Source organism: Myotis yumanensis, unplaced genomic scaffold (genome assembly GCF_028538775.1).
Source record: "Myotis yumanensis isolate MYYU_CA2020_CCGP unplaced genomic scaffold, mMyoYum1.0.hap1 SCAF_5, whole genome shotgun sequence".
NCBI lineage: Eukaryota > Metazoa > Chordata > Mammalia > Chiroptera > Vespertilionidae > Myotis > Myotis yumanensis.
In genome coordinates this window covers 35912730-35928142 of record NW_027223756.1, presented here as the reverse complement: position 1 = coordinate 35928142, position 15413 = coordinate 35912730, and the positions used below count along the sequence as shown (strand labels likewise).

Genomic DNA, 15413 nt, shown 5'->3' with positions numbered 1-15413 from the left:
AAACTTACCAGGCTTGTTCATGCTTTTGGACATTATCAAAGCATTTATCATCCTCTAATGCACCATTGGCCTGCTTTCCCTTTTAGATAATCAACTCTTGAAGGACAAGAAACTTGTTCTATTTATCATTCCATATTTCTATCTCTGGACATTGTGCCTAATGTATAATAAATGTGAAAGGGTTTCTGATATGAATTCCTTAGAGGTAGGAACTACCTCTTTTCAGCTTGATAATTATCATCTGTCATAGTGCCAGGAACCAGAAGCCAAATAAGTATTTTCTTTGAGCAAGTTTTGTTTGAATATTTTTTCTTCTTTTCCTTGACTGTGCCGGCCTACTCTGCTTAAGTACTGTATTTGATTAGAACTTTTGTGATTGCTTAAAGAAGTAGATAATGTAGAATATACACAGACATAATATATACCAGACTCATTTCCAGTCATGACACTTCAGTGGATTGATTTCATCAGTACTTTATAGACCTTAATTTACATAGAAAATCTTGAACTTTTACTCAGTTTTAGTGACATCTCATTTTGGAAATAAAAATACATTTGATTAATAAGGCCAGCATTAGAATTCAAGAGGGAATAAACAGTGCAATAAGAGAAAGTTAATTAAAAAAACAAAACCTACAATTAGTGAATGTGTCCCAAGATTTAAGGTGTCCAAATTTGTAGGTAAAAGGACTGAAACTATACCAAAAATATACCCCCTTCTCCCCCACAAAAAAAGATTTTATAAAATGGCAGTTGTTCCTAAAATTCAAAAGAAGGCTAATAGAAGACTATATAATCTAAAACTGGAAACTTCAATGAAAAGATGGGAGACATTCAGAATTTATTCTTTTTTATTTATGGATCACGTGTAGATTTTATGATGCATTAATTGTATAAAAACCAAAACTGACCCAAATTTCACTTCCCCAAAATAAAAAATTTATAGTCAACAGGAAAATGCCCATATGACTGAGAATGGCATTACATACCTAAATAGTTTGGGAGGCAAGATACTAAATCGTGTTTTATCCAAAATTTTCCTGATTTTGTTTCTTCCACCTGAAACAGTATTTGCTTTTACTTTCTTATTTCCTTTCTCCTGTGGTGCCTGCTCAATATCTCCTGGTACATCCTGGATTGAATGGCGATTACTTTTTTTTTCAGCAATTTTGGGAATGTGAGGAACACCAGATTTTTCTTGTTCAGTCCTACTAAGTAACTCTTTGAACACTGTGGGAATAAATAAATAAACTTGTCATTTCTTCAGGTTAGAAAGCTTTTATAGTAACAGCAAATTTTGAGAATAAATAATCACTTTTTAGCACTTGACCTTTCACAGCCTTATTTATTCATGAAATTTATATCCTTCCCTAATCAGTTATATCCACCTCTCGTTGCAGTTTTTATACCTGACTATACTGCTGATGTTGTCTAAGAGTGATTAAAAATAAAAAGTGAGGAAAATGAAAAGGAGGTAGACAGCCAGTCAGCATGTTTGAGAAGTTCTGGGGTTCCTATTTAGAAAATAAGCTATATAACTGCTCATCAACTCAGATTTTATTAAAACAGATATTTAGATTCTATTATTTATGTTACTTCTAATGATAAGGTGAGAGGAGATATAAGTACTATATTAGGCTCAGTTTTGCAAAAGTTACCCATTAAAAAAATGGGAAGAGCTTTGCTTGACCAGTTTTTACCAAAAATAAATAGTACTACATTTGGTAACATATGACAACTTCCTCAATGTTACACTCATGAGACTTATGTCACTCAATAAAGTAAAGCAACTAATAAACATTCACTGCAGTGGTCTGGAGTGAAAAACCAATTGTCCTTAGATAACTTTCTTTTGACGCTAAGTCTGGTGTGTTACTTCATCCTTAAGGAGGATACACGTGCATTGGGGGACTTGCCTATCTAGCAATCTCTTTGCCAAGATTCAATTTTTCAACTTGTGAGAGGAGCTTTATCTCCCTGGGATCAGGAAAAAGAAAGAAATATCTGTAAGAGGCTATATATTTAGAAGCTATTAAGTGACTCAATTTCCAGTTAGAAAAAGCTGCCACCCTTTTTTCATTAAGTAATATCATGAAAAGTTTTTTTGGTGGTGTTTAAATAAATGTGTGTTCTTAAATAAGACAGATCAACTGCTAGAAGAAAAACACACACACTAAAAAGATAAATGCTAAAGTAGAAGGAAACTTTCCTAAAAACTTGTGGTGCCTGGGGGGCGGGGGGGATCTGAATGAAAGAAAGATGGTGGCTGCATATTTTTAAATATATGGGTCGGTCTTCAGCCCCACGAGATGTGGAACTTAAGCTTAACAGTTATAACTTTAAGCACTACTACTCTGTACCTCCATAGAAGACAAGCTGTAAACTGTATAAATGTGCCCACTGACACCCCAACCACAGAGAACTGCAATACTTTCACTTATTTTGGGGGATAAATCAGTTTTCCACAACATCAAGGACCAATAAGGAAGATTCAAATGGACAAAGCCTTAAGAACTGACACCTTACCACGATAAATAATTTGGTTTTTAGTTGTAACACTGGACCATTTTGAAAGTTTCAACCAGAATGATTTCACACTACCAGAGTATATTGTAAGCTTATGAAGAGCACATTTCTGCCTTCAAAACAATGGAAATCTTTAGGAGTCACCTTTCAAAGATACTCTGCTTACAAAGGCAGTTATTAAGATACAATAACTGCCTTTCAGTTTCTCTTTTTATATTCACTTTATTTTAAGCCACGTGGTAAAGGTAAAAATGCTTTTTTGAGCTAAAATCAAGATATCCACCCATTCAAAAAATATTTGCCGACCTGTAAATATATGTCAGGTACTATACTACAAGTCTGCAGAGCCCTCCTATTGGGGAACATACAGTCTACAATACAGAGAAGACATAAGGGACAGAGAGAACATAATGAGAGAAACTAATAGAGATAGCAAGAAAGGGAAAATTTTCTTTAAGTAAGTCACTGTGTATGAAGAGGTCAATAAAGTGAGTAGATTTTTAACTAAGCAACAGGAGGGGAAGGAGGAATGTGTCTAGGTAGAGGAAAACTCTACTTCAAAGTTCCTGTGGTAAAGGAAATGTTAAGAACAACAGTAAATCTCTGAATGGGCAGCAGATAATTCTGGCTATAGTGTGTATGTAAAGTGACTCAACAGTGTATAAAGTAGTTTCTAATTTGGGAAAAATATTTACAACCATTAAGACAAATGATAGGACATTCAAACGTATCAACAGATGAGTAACTCAGCATAAAAATGGACAAATAAAATACTTTTTATAGCTCTGGCTGGTGTGGTTCAGTTGGTTGGGCATCGTGTGTGTGTTGTTTTTTTTGCTAGTTCAATTCCAGGTCAGGGAACACGAGGCAGCCAGTAATGTGTTGTTTTCTCATCAATGTTTCTCTCTCTCTCCCCCTCTCCTTTCCTCTCTCTAAAAACCAATAATAAAAAAAAAAAGACTTTATAACACACATGAAAAAGTACTCAACCACTCTCATTATTAAAGAATACAACAATAACTAAAGTTGAGTATGCCCACTGCCGAGGCATTTTTTTTTCTTTAAATATATTTTATTGATTTTTTACAGAGAGGAAGAGAGCGGGATAGAGAGCTAGAAACATTGATGACAGAGAAACATTGATCAGCTGCCTCCTGCACACCTCCTACTGGGGATGTCCCCACAACCAAGGTACATGCCCTTGACCGGAATCGAACCTGGGACCTTGCAGTCTGCAGGCCGATGCTCTGTCCACTAAGCCAAACCGGTTAGGGCCCGAGGCATTCTTAAACACTGATGAATGAAGTGTAGTATGCAGACTGGAGTAAACTTTTGGAAACTGCTTCCACTTTGAGAAACTTATAGGTGTGTCATATAAGCATAAAAGATAAGCACAAAGAATTTTTATTACATAATTGTAAATAATAAAAACTGGTAATAACCTAAAACATACATTTGAGTTGACATCAACTCAATAGATTGCGATGATAATGCAATGGAATTCTATGCAATAACAATTATACAAGAGTAAATCTGTATGAACTGATGTGGAAAGGTAAAGAATACTGTTCACAGTATAGTTCCATGGTGCATCTTTCTTTAGTGTTTTAATTTTCAAAAAATATCCGTGTATTACTTTTATTAAAAAATGAAAATGCTCCCCAGCGGAGTGGCTTAGTGGTTGAGTGTCGACCTATGAACCAGAAGGCTGTGGTTCGACTCCTGGTCGGGGCACATACCCGGGTTTCGGGCTCGTTCCCCAATGTGGGGTGTGTAGGAAGTAGCCGATCAATGATTCTCTCTCATCATTGATGTTTCTATCTCTTTCTCCCTCTCCCCTCTTCTCTGAAATCAAAAAAATAAATTTAAAAAAATTTAAATGCTAATAATAAATTATCTGAGTGGTGGGATTTTAAAAGATGTTAGAAAGTTTTGAAGGCCAAGAGGATCTGATGAACTAAAATTCCAGAGCAGGAAGAATGTCATCTGAGAATACCAGCTGTTTTTTTCTCTGTAGACATTTACTGTGTCTAAACATGAAATGTGGATCAGGTGGAGGTTGTCTACTAGAGGAAGGAGGATTTCGGATGGCTGTGAGTACTGGCATAAAAACTGCAATAGAGAGAAGTCCAAAAGCAACGTCACTTTTTTCCACAGGACATCTCTATTAGTAGTATTGCAGCCTTTAGATCTATTTTACTGTCTCCCAAGATCCATGTTGTTAACCAGTATGTTATACTATTTTTGTATTTTTATACATAATATTTGATATCAGTTAGTAATTATTATGTGCCAGGTACAAAAAGTTAAGAGTATAAGAACCCTATAAAACACAGAATTGGAGAAACTGAAGCTTGAAGAGACTAAATAATTTGGTCTTGGTAATAGAGCAAGCTCTGCTTTCACATTTTTCAAAATCAGAACCCTTTTTGTTTAACCCAAAAGTTGATGTTTCTAGATACTAGTTCCAAATTCCAGGAAATCCAAAATCTGGCAAGACTTACTCATTTGTTGCTTAATGAATACAATATTAGGAATTGCAAATAGATAGTTACTTACCATAACTTCACATGAGGTAATTCAGTAAAAGGAACTCAAGTGAAATGAGGAAAAACAACATGTTTCATTTTTCATTATGACTAAATGCAGTACAAAGAGGAGCCAAACAGGAAAAAAATAGACACACTTCCTTTTCCATACGCATAGCTTTTAAATTCAATTCTTATTTCTCAAACTGCAACCTAAAGGACCTATGAGAAACTTTTCCCTCTCTACTTAGTAAAGACTCAAATTTTCTTTGATAGTTTCCAATTGTTATACTGTTTCCCCTCTCAGAATTTCAGGGAAACTCAATGGCATCTAATAAAACCAAACTACAGAAAGTCATTCCTAAATGTCTAAAAACTCAACAACAAATAGATTAAGCTAAAAGTACAGGCTTAGCCATTGGTTCAATCAAATATAAACAGGGTCAAAACACACTTCAGGCACAATAATCAACATTTTCACATAAAAGTAGAGTATGTAAAAATACTCTACTTTTTTTATAACAAATTTGTTATTATAAATTTATAATTTACTGCTTAATTCAATGTTTTACTCAATTTATTTCCATGAAACATCTAATCTGGCATTTGTATTATTATTTCAGAAACCTAGCTCTGTGGTCGGCAAACCGCAGCTCGTGAGCCACATGCGGCTCTTTGACCCCTTGAGTGTGGCTCTTCCACAAAATACCACGTGCGGGTGCGCATGTACAGTGCGATTGAAACTTCGTGGCCCATGCACAGAAGTCGGTATTTTGTGGAAGAGCCGGTATTTTGTGGAAGAGCCACACTCAAGGGGCCAAAGAGCCACATGTGGCTCACAAGCCATGGTTTGCCGAGCCACAGTTTGCTGACCACTGACCTAGCTAAAACATTAGAAGTAGAATGATTTGCACATTAGCAGGGGGTGGAGGGTGGGGAAACCTAATTCTGATTTCTAAGTTTCATTCGGTCATTCTAAGTCTTACTCAGTATCTTCCTACAAAGTAAAGTATGTAATAGTTTCTCATTAGACATTTTATAAATGGCTGACTGAATATAGTTGTACACATGTTTTAAAATGTACTTTCTAGCCCTGGCTGGTATGGTCAGTGGATACAGCTTCCGCCCCTGCACCGAAGGGTTGCAGGTTCGATTCCAGTCAAGGGCATGTACTTGAGTTGCGGTTTGCTCCGTCCCAGTTGGGGCATGTGTGGGAGGCAACCAATAAATGTCTCTCTGACTCTCTCCCCTCTCCCTCCCTTTCAGTCTAAAAATATAAATAAAATACTACATATCCCAACACCAAAGATCCTAAAAATATTCAAATAGCTAGAAACATGTTTACATTTTACTATTCTCCTTTACATTATAATGATTCTTTTTCTGTTACAAAAAAAGCTCAATTTTTAAAACAAAACTCACCAAAAATGTTGGTCTTTACAGTAAGTGCAAGATGAGTATTATTCCTCAAAATTTCAAGGGCCTTCACAAATGTAATATTCTCAAAGTTTTGTCCATTTACTTCCATTATCTTCAGAAAAGTATTTGAAAAATATAAATTAAGACAGAAACAGTATCAGTTACCTCTGCAACCTTAAGTTTAATGATAAAAAAAGTGAATGAAATGAAACGAATAAAATGTGCCTGTAAGAGAACAATGGTTATCTCTGAGAAGTGGGATTACTGTTTAATTTTTTTCCTCAATATTGTTATATTTACCCAAATCTCTACTATAAACATTTTTTAAAAGTTCATTCTCTCTGGAATCATATTAGAGAAATTTTAAAAATAACATAGGTTGGTTTTTATGAAGGAAAATTTTTAATCATGCCATCAGTTCATAAAAAGTATTGCCTGTGTGTACATACAAATTTTATGAAACATTCTAAATGAAAATTTATTGCATTTAAAAGAGATAAAAGTGGTACTCTGAATATATCTAGTAACATTTCCTGCCACTGCTGAATCAGGCAGTCCAAAAGAAAGCAGCACAAACTGTAATTTGGTTTTTCCATGTGACACTGCTGATACTTCAAACAGAAGGGCTTCTCAAACTTGCTGTGCCTCAGAATCACACAGGAAGTGTATTTAAAGAATACTAATTCCAAGGGAAAGGGGTAAAGAAATAAACATATTGAACAAAAAAGAAAGCAGCACAGAGGACAGATCTCAGGAACTGACACAAAGATTCCCAAAGGATACAAAAAGAGTGAGAAACAAAGTAGTAGGAAAAGAAATTAAAAAATCACAGAAGTAAAATTCCCTGAGTTGAAAATATCTAGTCTATATACTGAACTGGATCTTCTAGTATTGACACTAATAAAAGACAAAGATGCCAAATGACCATACCTTCACTACACCCACCAGCCAATCAGAAGAGTATGCAAATTAACCCAACAAAGATGGCAGTTAATTTGCATACACAGGCACCCAGTGAAGACTGAAGACAGTGTAGAAGGAAGCCAAGCACTGCAGAAGGGAGCCAAGCGGCGGAGAAGGGAACAGATCAGAGGTAGCAGAGACGGGAGTGGAGCTGAGGCAGCAGACACGGGAGGGCCTGCTTGACCGTTGCCACAGACCCGCGAGCAAGCAAGTGGGGGCCGCAGGCAGCACCCAGCAGGGCCTGCTTGCCCATCCCATGGTGTGGAGCAGGCAGGCCCCGCAGAGAGCAGAGAACCATGGGGAGTGGGCCCAAGCTGTCAGTAGGACATCCCCTGAGGGCTCCCGAACTGGATAGGGTACAGGTCGGGCTGAGGGACCACCCCCTTGTGCACGAATTTCATGCACCTGGCCTCTAGTAAATAATAAAATTATGTAACTTAATGCAAATGTCAAAAGCATTCTTAAAGAAGAATGTTAAAAAACGACTTAATAATCTAGATATAAAATCTCAGATAATTTCAATGACACTTGGGAGGACTGAAGGAAGAAGTAAAAGCATGATTATTTATTTTCTTCTCTCAGAAATGAAATAATTTGATTTCAGTACTTTTTTCTGTGAATAAGATTCTTAAATGTGTTCACAATAAATTCCTGAAATAATAAATATACTGACTCCAGGATCCTAAATACTAGATATTCTTAATAAGCAATCCTAGGTAAAGCTGAGAAATCTCAATTTTTTAAAAAGCCCCCTTAAGGAAAAAAGGGGATCATTACAACTTTATATCAGAGTTTCTTAACTGTCTGTATTATTGACATCTGGGTTGGATAACTCTTTGTTGTGGGGGCTGTTCTATTGTGAGGTGTTATAGGCAGTATAGCAGCATCCTAGCCTCTATCCACCAGATGCCAGTAGTAATCCCCAAGTCATGACAACTAAAAATATATCCAGACATTGCCAAATTTCTCCTGGGGGGCAAAGTCACCCCTGGTTGAGAATTCCTGTTCTGAGATACAGAACAACTTCTAATGTGAATGCCCAAAAATTATGAAAAAAAAAAATTAAAAAATAGTATGGTTCAGTTAAAAGTAATATAAAGCTACTTTCTCAATTAATGGATGAACTAACCAAAATTGTAAAATGGAGAAAAGTAAGCTTCCCAAGTGATTCAGCTAGATTTGGGAAACCACTCTTTGCTGTACATAAGAATCATCTAGAGAGCTTTGTTAAAAATACAGATTCACAGACTTCAGATCTGGAGAATGTGATTAATAGGACTGATGTGAGCCTAGGAATCGCATATTTTAGTAATAAGGTTGTCAGTAATCAGATTTTGAAATATGCCGCACTACAGTTACTTAATGCCTATAAGGACAGAATAAATCCCTACCAACTTTCTCTGAGTATCTCCTTTCCCCTAGTCCAGCCGTGGGCAAACTACGGCCCATGGGCCGGATCCAGCCCGTTTGAAATGAATAAAACTAAAAAAAAAAAAAAAAAAAAAAAAAAAAAGACCGTACCCTTTTATGTAATGATGTTTACTTTGAATTTATATTAGTTCACACAAACACTCCATCCATGCTTTTGTTCCGGCCCTCCGGTCCAGTTTAAGAACCCATTGTGGCCCTCGAGTCAAAAAGTTTGCCCACCCCTGTCCTAGTCCCTTACCTGGCTCACTACTTATGAATTGTAGTCTATTATCATATGAACATTATTTAAGCTGAAACCATCATTTATGGTAATCTCAAGCCACTTAGATTTTAGAGTGCTATGAATGGAAGTGCTTGCTCCTTCCGACCTCCCAAGGGTGCTAACTCATATACTGAGCTTTCTGAAATACTTTGAAGTTGCCAGATATACAGCTTCCTAATCCTTAGAAGATGGGCAGGACCATTCAAAAAGGTCATGTTGATAGTGCCCAGACAACCATGCTGTTTCTGGCCATACTATATCAAATTTCCCATTAAAAGTGATAGATATATGACAAATACATTTTAAAATAAGCCACTTTAAAATACCACATCTCAAAAAGCTCTAACAATACTTCCTTAAATTGATCATGTTTATTTGAAGAAATAGTAGGTGACAAAAGAAGTAGCAGACATATCACTCATAGGAAGGCTTTAATTTAGCCCTGGCTGGGTGACTCGGTTGCTTGGAGCACTGTCCTGTACACCAAAAGGTGGCAAGTTCAATTCTCAGTCAGGGCACGTACTTAGGTTGCGGGTTTGCAGGGTGCATATGACAGTCAATTGATGAATGTTTCTCTCCCACAATGATGTTTCTCTCTCTCTCTCCTTCTGTAAAATCAGTGGAGACATATCCTGGGGTGAGGATTAAAAAAAAGGTTTTAAGTTAAAAAACTTAAGCTGCCCCCCCCCCCCCCCAAGAGAGAGGAAGGAAGAGGTAGAAAAAGACACATCGATGTGAGAACAAATCATCAATCAGCTGCCTCCTGCCGGAGAATCAAATCAGCAACCTTTTGGTGCACAGGAAGACGCCCAACCAACCGAGTCACAACATCCAGGGCAAGCAGGCTTTAATTTAAGTGGTCGATTATCCACTTACCTCAGCGACTTTTAAGACACACAATACCTCACTATTTAGTCAGGAGCATTACCTCTTTTCCCTTATATCGGCAAATAAAAAAATAACAAGAGCCAACACAACAATAACTGGTCAGTGTGAATTAATAAAAATTATATCTATTTTTCTGTCAGATTGGCAAAAAAAATATATTTTCTGATGTGCCACAGAATTCTAGTAATTAGTTTATGTGTGCCACGAGATGAAAAAGGTTGAAAATTGCTGACTTACCTGATCACCACGTTTCAGTCCTGCATCAGCAGCTTTGCTATTAGGTTCTACTCCTTCAACAAAAATACCAAATCCCTTCTCACTTCCTCCATTAAGACTGAAATGCAGAGGGGACTCCCGGGAGGCTTTTTGCAGCACAACTTGTCTCCACTTAGCCTTTGCAGCACATGCAATATTCAATAACCGGAGATGACCATTCATTTTCTAGAAAGTAGAAAAAGGAAAAATGTATACAAATGTATGTATCTACTCCTATAGGCTTTAACAAAAATGACCTAAAATTATTAGAATTAAAGCAGAGTAAAGAACATGTAAGTTGGGGTAAATAAAAGTGAAGGAGAACTTCCACCCCAGAGCACTGTTAAGAATCTCTTAATATGAAAACTTCTAGACAATTACAAATTAGAAAAGATTTCAAAGTGATGTCTCATTTAGAAGGGGATGACAAGAAAATTACTCATTTCTTAAACCTTCCCTAATACTTACTGTACTATCTTGCTTATCTCCTGGCTGTTATATACAACCCAAATCATTTTAAAACATTTATTTAATACCTTATAGGACTTGAACCACCTTTCCAAATACTAATATCCAAAGACAGTCATGTCTCCACCTCTCCCAAGAATGTTATTCCCGTATTATTTTAGATCTTCTTTAAACTTAGTAGTATTCTAACTTCTATATTTTAATACCAGTTTAATATCCAACTACTCTCAAATAGTGTAATATGTATAAATCTCATATCCATAACAAGAAGCTAAAGTTTTTTCAGCATGCAGGAGGCAACTATTCAGTGTGTCTCTCTCACATCCATGTTTCTTTTTCTTCTCTCCCCCCCCCCCCCCGCCCCCATCCTTCCACTCTCTCTAAAAATCAATAGAAAAAAATATGCTCACTCCTTGGGTAAGGACCAAGTCTTACACCTGTTCTGATTCTATATAACACCTTGAAGTATAAAGTAGAATTCCATAAATAATTGATGACTAGCTGATTACTAGGGGGGGAGAGGGGGAATCCCACGATTTTAAGGCCCCTTCTATCTTCCATTAGCCCCTTGAATATCTATTCAACCCAGCACTGGAAGACCCAAATGATGGAGGCCTCTATGACCTCTTAATCAGATTCCCCAGTTCCATTCAATCTCCCATTTTGCATACAGCAGACACGATGCCCAAAAGACTAGAGGAACTAAGGGACAGAAAAAGGGACAAAAGTCTGCCAATTTCCCCCTTTATGCAACTCAATCCACTTATACTCTATGACTAATAACAATAATTCTTGGGCATTTGCTATGTGCCTGTTTTGTTCTTAGATTGTTACACTCGTTAGCTCATTATAATCCTCATAACATTCCAAACTAGGGACAATTATCTATAAAATAAGACAACTGAGGCACAAAAGTTTAGGCAACTTGTCCAAGTTCACGTATAGAGAGTGATGGGTTTTGGGTGTTATTTTAGTCAATGACTCCTCAGCTATACTACTATTATTATTTCTTCCTGAAATTGGCAGTTGCTTGAAACAAAGACAACCTGGTTGCAGTTCAAAATTTTATATATAGAAGGGAGAATAAAATGGATTTATAAATAGCTACTGTGAGCACCTTGAGGCGATCATATTAGGTGTTGAATATTTAGAACAAGTGAAATCACAAGCAGAAGGATGGCTTAGAAAATCTAATGTAGAAATGATATATATAAGATAGGCCTTGAAGCACATCTGGAAGACTTGAAGAAGAGAATTCCAGCTTGAGAGAACTTCGGAAAAGAATATAAAGTAACCTGGTTGGCTATAATCAAGGGTTCAAAGGAAAAAAGCTGAAAATGTAGATGAGGGACCTGAATATAGAGGTGAGGAATTATTTTGGTAGGAAACACTTTGGTTTATTGACAGAGTAATAGTCATCTCATTTGTGGTTCAAAAACAATCTTTTGACCACGAAGAATGGACTAGAAGAGAGACTAGAACTAAAATAAGGAGGCTTTTATAACAGATCAGGCATAAGAAAATGAGGGCCTAAACTGGGGAGTGAAGAAGAAAGGGCTGAGCCCTGGCCAGTGTGCTCAGTGGGTAGAGCGTGGGCCCACAGACTGAAGGGCTGTAGGTTCAATTCCTGGTCAAGGGCCAGTTGCAGATTTGATCTCTGTCCCTGGTCGGAGCACATGCAGGAGGCAACTAATCGGTGTGTCTCTCTCACATCCATGTTTCTTTTTCTCTACTCTCTCTCTCTCTCTCCCCTGACCCCTTCCTTCCACTCTCTCTAAAAATCAATAGGAAAAATACGCTCACTCCTTGAGTGAGGATAAAAAAAAAAGAAGAAGAAGAAGAAAAGAAGAAATGGCTGAGACAGACCATGGGAAATATGTGTATAGTGATCCAGGTCACTTGAGCAACTCTCTGTACATCTTGACCAGAGAAATCAAGGCAGAGAGGGGGACCACATATACACAAGAGTTTATAAGCCTGGGTGACTAGGAGAAAACATTATTATTAGTCTTACAGCAGAAACAGAAGAGTCAGGAGGAAGCATGATGTTTGTCTGGGTTGGAGTGGCAGAAGATGAACAGAATATGGATATGGAAGTTCTCAGAACAGACATTCAAGACATAGAAGATAAAAGCTGTTCTGAATTGCTGTTCTTGGGGAGAATGGGGGAGGAATCCCTAAACTCTAAAAAAAAAAGATAAATTTTTTTGAGCCTTACTGTATCTTCCAGATTTTTTTCAAATTCCTCCAGAAATCGAGTCATAGCAGGATCACCTTCAAAATCATTAAAATGATTATTTACCCATAATAAAACAATCCGTGTTACCTGTGGAAACATGAAGAAGGCAGTGTGATGTTATGAGAGGCATTCTTTCACAAAAGATTCCAAAAACATGCCCCAAACTGAGTTTTACGGCTAACCCCCTCCTCCCTTTCCTACACACGACTAGCACCCTCTTCCCTTTCCTGCACTCAGAAGGTTCATTCGAACAGAGAGACATAGTTTAGTTGAGCTTGGGAATACAAGTAACATAGAGCCAAGACTCTGTTCTCAGTGAGAATACACAAACCTGGATGTTAAGATGTAAGCACATGAGATATATATTTCAGACAGTATCCTAAAATGCAAGCTTCTGAGGACAAACATATAAAAAGTGTTGCCATAGCCAAGACCATTTAACCAAAATTATAACAAAAACAGATCTGAGACTTACTTCATTTATAAATACCATGAGTTTTCAAAGTATGAATTGCTTTTACTTTGTGTCACAAATTAACAGAAAAATTAAAAGCTAACAAATGGAAGTTGAATAATGTGCCTAGCTAACTATGCAATTTATGTCACGTATTTTAAAAATTATGATAGAATACACATAAAACCACCATCTGACCACTTTAAATGTTGGCGTTAGCTCAGTCACAGTGGTGTGCAACAACCACCACTGCCGAGTTCCACAACATTTTCATCGCCCCATTCTATTAAGCAGTGATCTCCCATTCTGGCTTCTCTGCAGCCACTAATTTGCTTTTCTATGTGTATTTGCTCATTTTGGATATTTCATACAATATGTGAACTTTTGTGTCTGGTTTTTCACTTAGCATATTGTTTTCAAGGACATACCTGTGTTTCATTCCTTTTCATGGTTAAATAATATTTCATTATATGGCTATACCACATTTTAAATTTTGACAAAACTCAATTTATCTATTTTTCCCTTTGTTGCTTGTGCTTTCAGTATCATATCTAAGAAAACACTGCCAAATCCAAGGTCATGATTTTTGTACCCCTTCTTTTCTTTTAAGAGTTTTATAGTTTTAGCCGAAACCGGTTTGGCTCAGTGGATGGAGCGTCGGTCTGCGGACTGAAGGGTCCCAGGTTCGATTCCGGTCAAGGGCATGTACCTTGGTTGCAGGCACATTCCCAGTGGGAGATGTGCAGGAGGCAGCTGATCGATGTTTCTCTCTCATCGATGTTTCTAACTCTCTATCTCTCTCCCTTCCTCTCTGTAAAAAATCAATAAAATATATTTAAAAAAAAAAAAGAGTTTTATAGTTTTAGCTCTTATTTTAGCTCTGATCCACTTTGAGTTGATTCTTTTGCACATGGATATCTAGTTGTCTCTACATCATTTTTGTTCACTCTTAGCACCCTTTATTTCCCCACCAATCAAAGTAACTCTTTATAATCTGGGGGGGAAAGGAGGAGGAAGCCTTTAGTTTTGGACATTTTAGTTTTTTAAACAACAGAATAATGCAATCCAGCTAATTCTAACTTATTTCCTTTAAAATATAACTCAGACACACTAAGCAATTATGGCCCTACTTTGATGTTTCTTAACATAACAGAATTCCACCAATTTGCAAGGCACTACCAGTCTTTCCATTATATATATGAATACTCCATGAAATAAGGTAAAATAATCTATTTAAAATAGAAAACTATATAATGCAAAAAATATTCAAAGGTAGATTTAAATAGGTCACAGCAGATATAAATTAAGGTAAAAAAGACCAATTGTTTTCAAATGATACTATAAATAAGAAAAATCAACATATTCTATTTTGGGGCTTACAAACAATCTAAGCCCTCTTAAAAAAAAAATTTACTTGAATATTCTTTCTAAACTACCAATCAACTTTTAAATCTCCTTCAGAAACAATGAAATATTTTGAGAAAGTTCAACAATACTCTGTGGCAATTGTGTTTTCTGAATTTGCAGCTACACCACAGCCTTATTTCCGTTTTTGTCTTATAAGGCTCATATCCACTTTTAACACACTATTTTGTCATAAAAGTAACTATACAGAGATACATCAATACTGGCTCACTATTTTTTTAGGTGAATTGAATTTTATCAAAATAAAATAAACATTTAATTTATCAACTGCAAAAGGTTTTATGAATAAAATTTAAAGGTTAAAATCACTTTCACGTCCCTTACATTTATAATACAAACCTTATCTCTTAAACTGTCAATTCTAAACCATTCCAATAGTTTGATTCCAACATCCAAAGGACTTTCAAGAAATGTCCTATAAGTTAATAGAAAATCTTCTATGTAAGTTGGGTCCACAATGGAATGTTCTTCTATTAAATGCATGATGAGACGCTCAGGTGTTGCCTAAAAATCCAAAGATAGAAAAGATTAGAAAATAAACAAATAGCTCAAAAG

At 36.5% G+C, this 15413-nt stretch overlaps 1 protein-coding gene across 7 annotated transcripts in view; it reads right to left on the bottom strand.

Annotated features, from left to right (window-relative positions):
* Positions 1-15413, bottom strand: part of RAPGEF6 (Rap guanine nucleotide exchange factor 6) — a 190318-nt gene that overhangs the window by 58915 nt on the left and 115990 nt on the right. For all 7 annotated transcript variants that reach the window (XM_070415050.1, XM_070415052.1, XM_070415051.1 and 4 more), the window contains 5 exons: positions 15198-15362; positions 12959-13066; positions 10255-10458; positions 6477-6585; positions 990-1230 (listed from right to left, as the gene is read on the bottom strand). In XM_070415050.1, coding sequence (XP_070271151.1) covers positions 990-1230; positions 6477-6585; positions 10255-10458; positions 12959-13066; positions 15198-15362 — 827 coding nt within the window. The remainder of the gene's footprint in view (positions 1-989; positions 1231-6476; positions 6586-10254; positions 10459-12958; positions 13067-15197; positions 15363-15413) is intronic.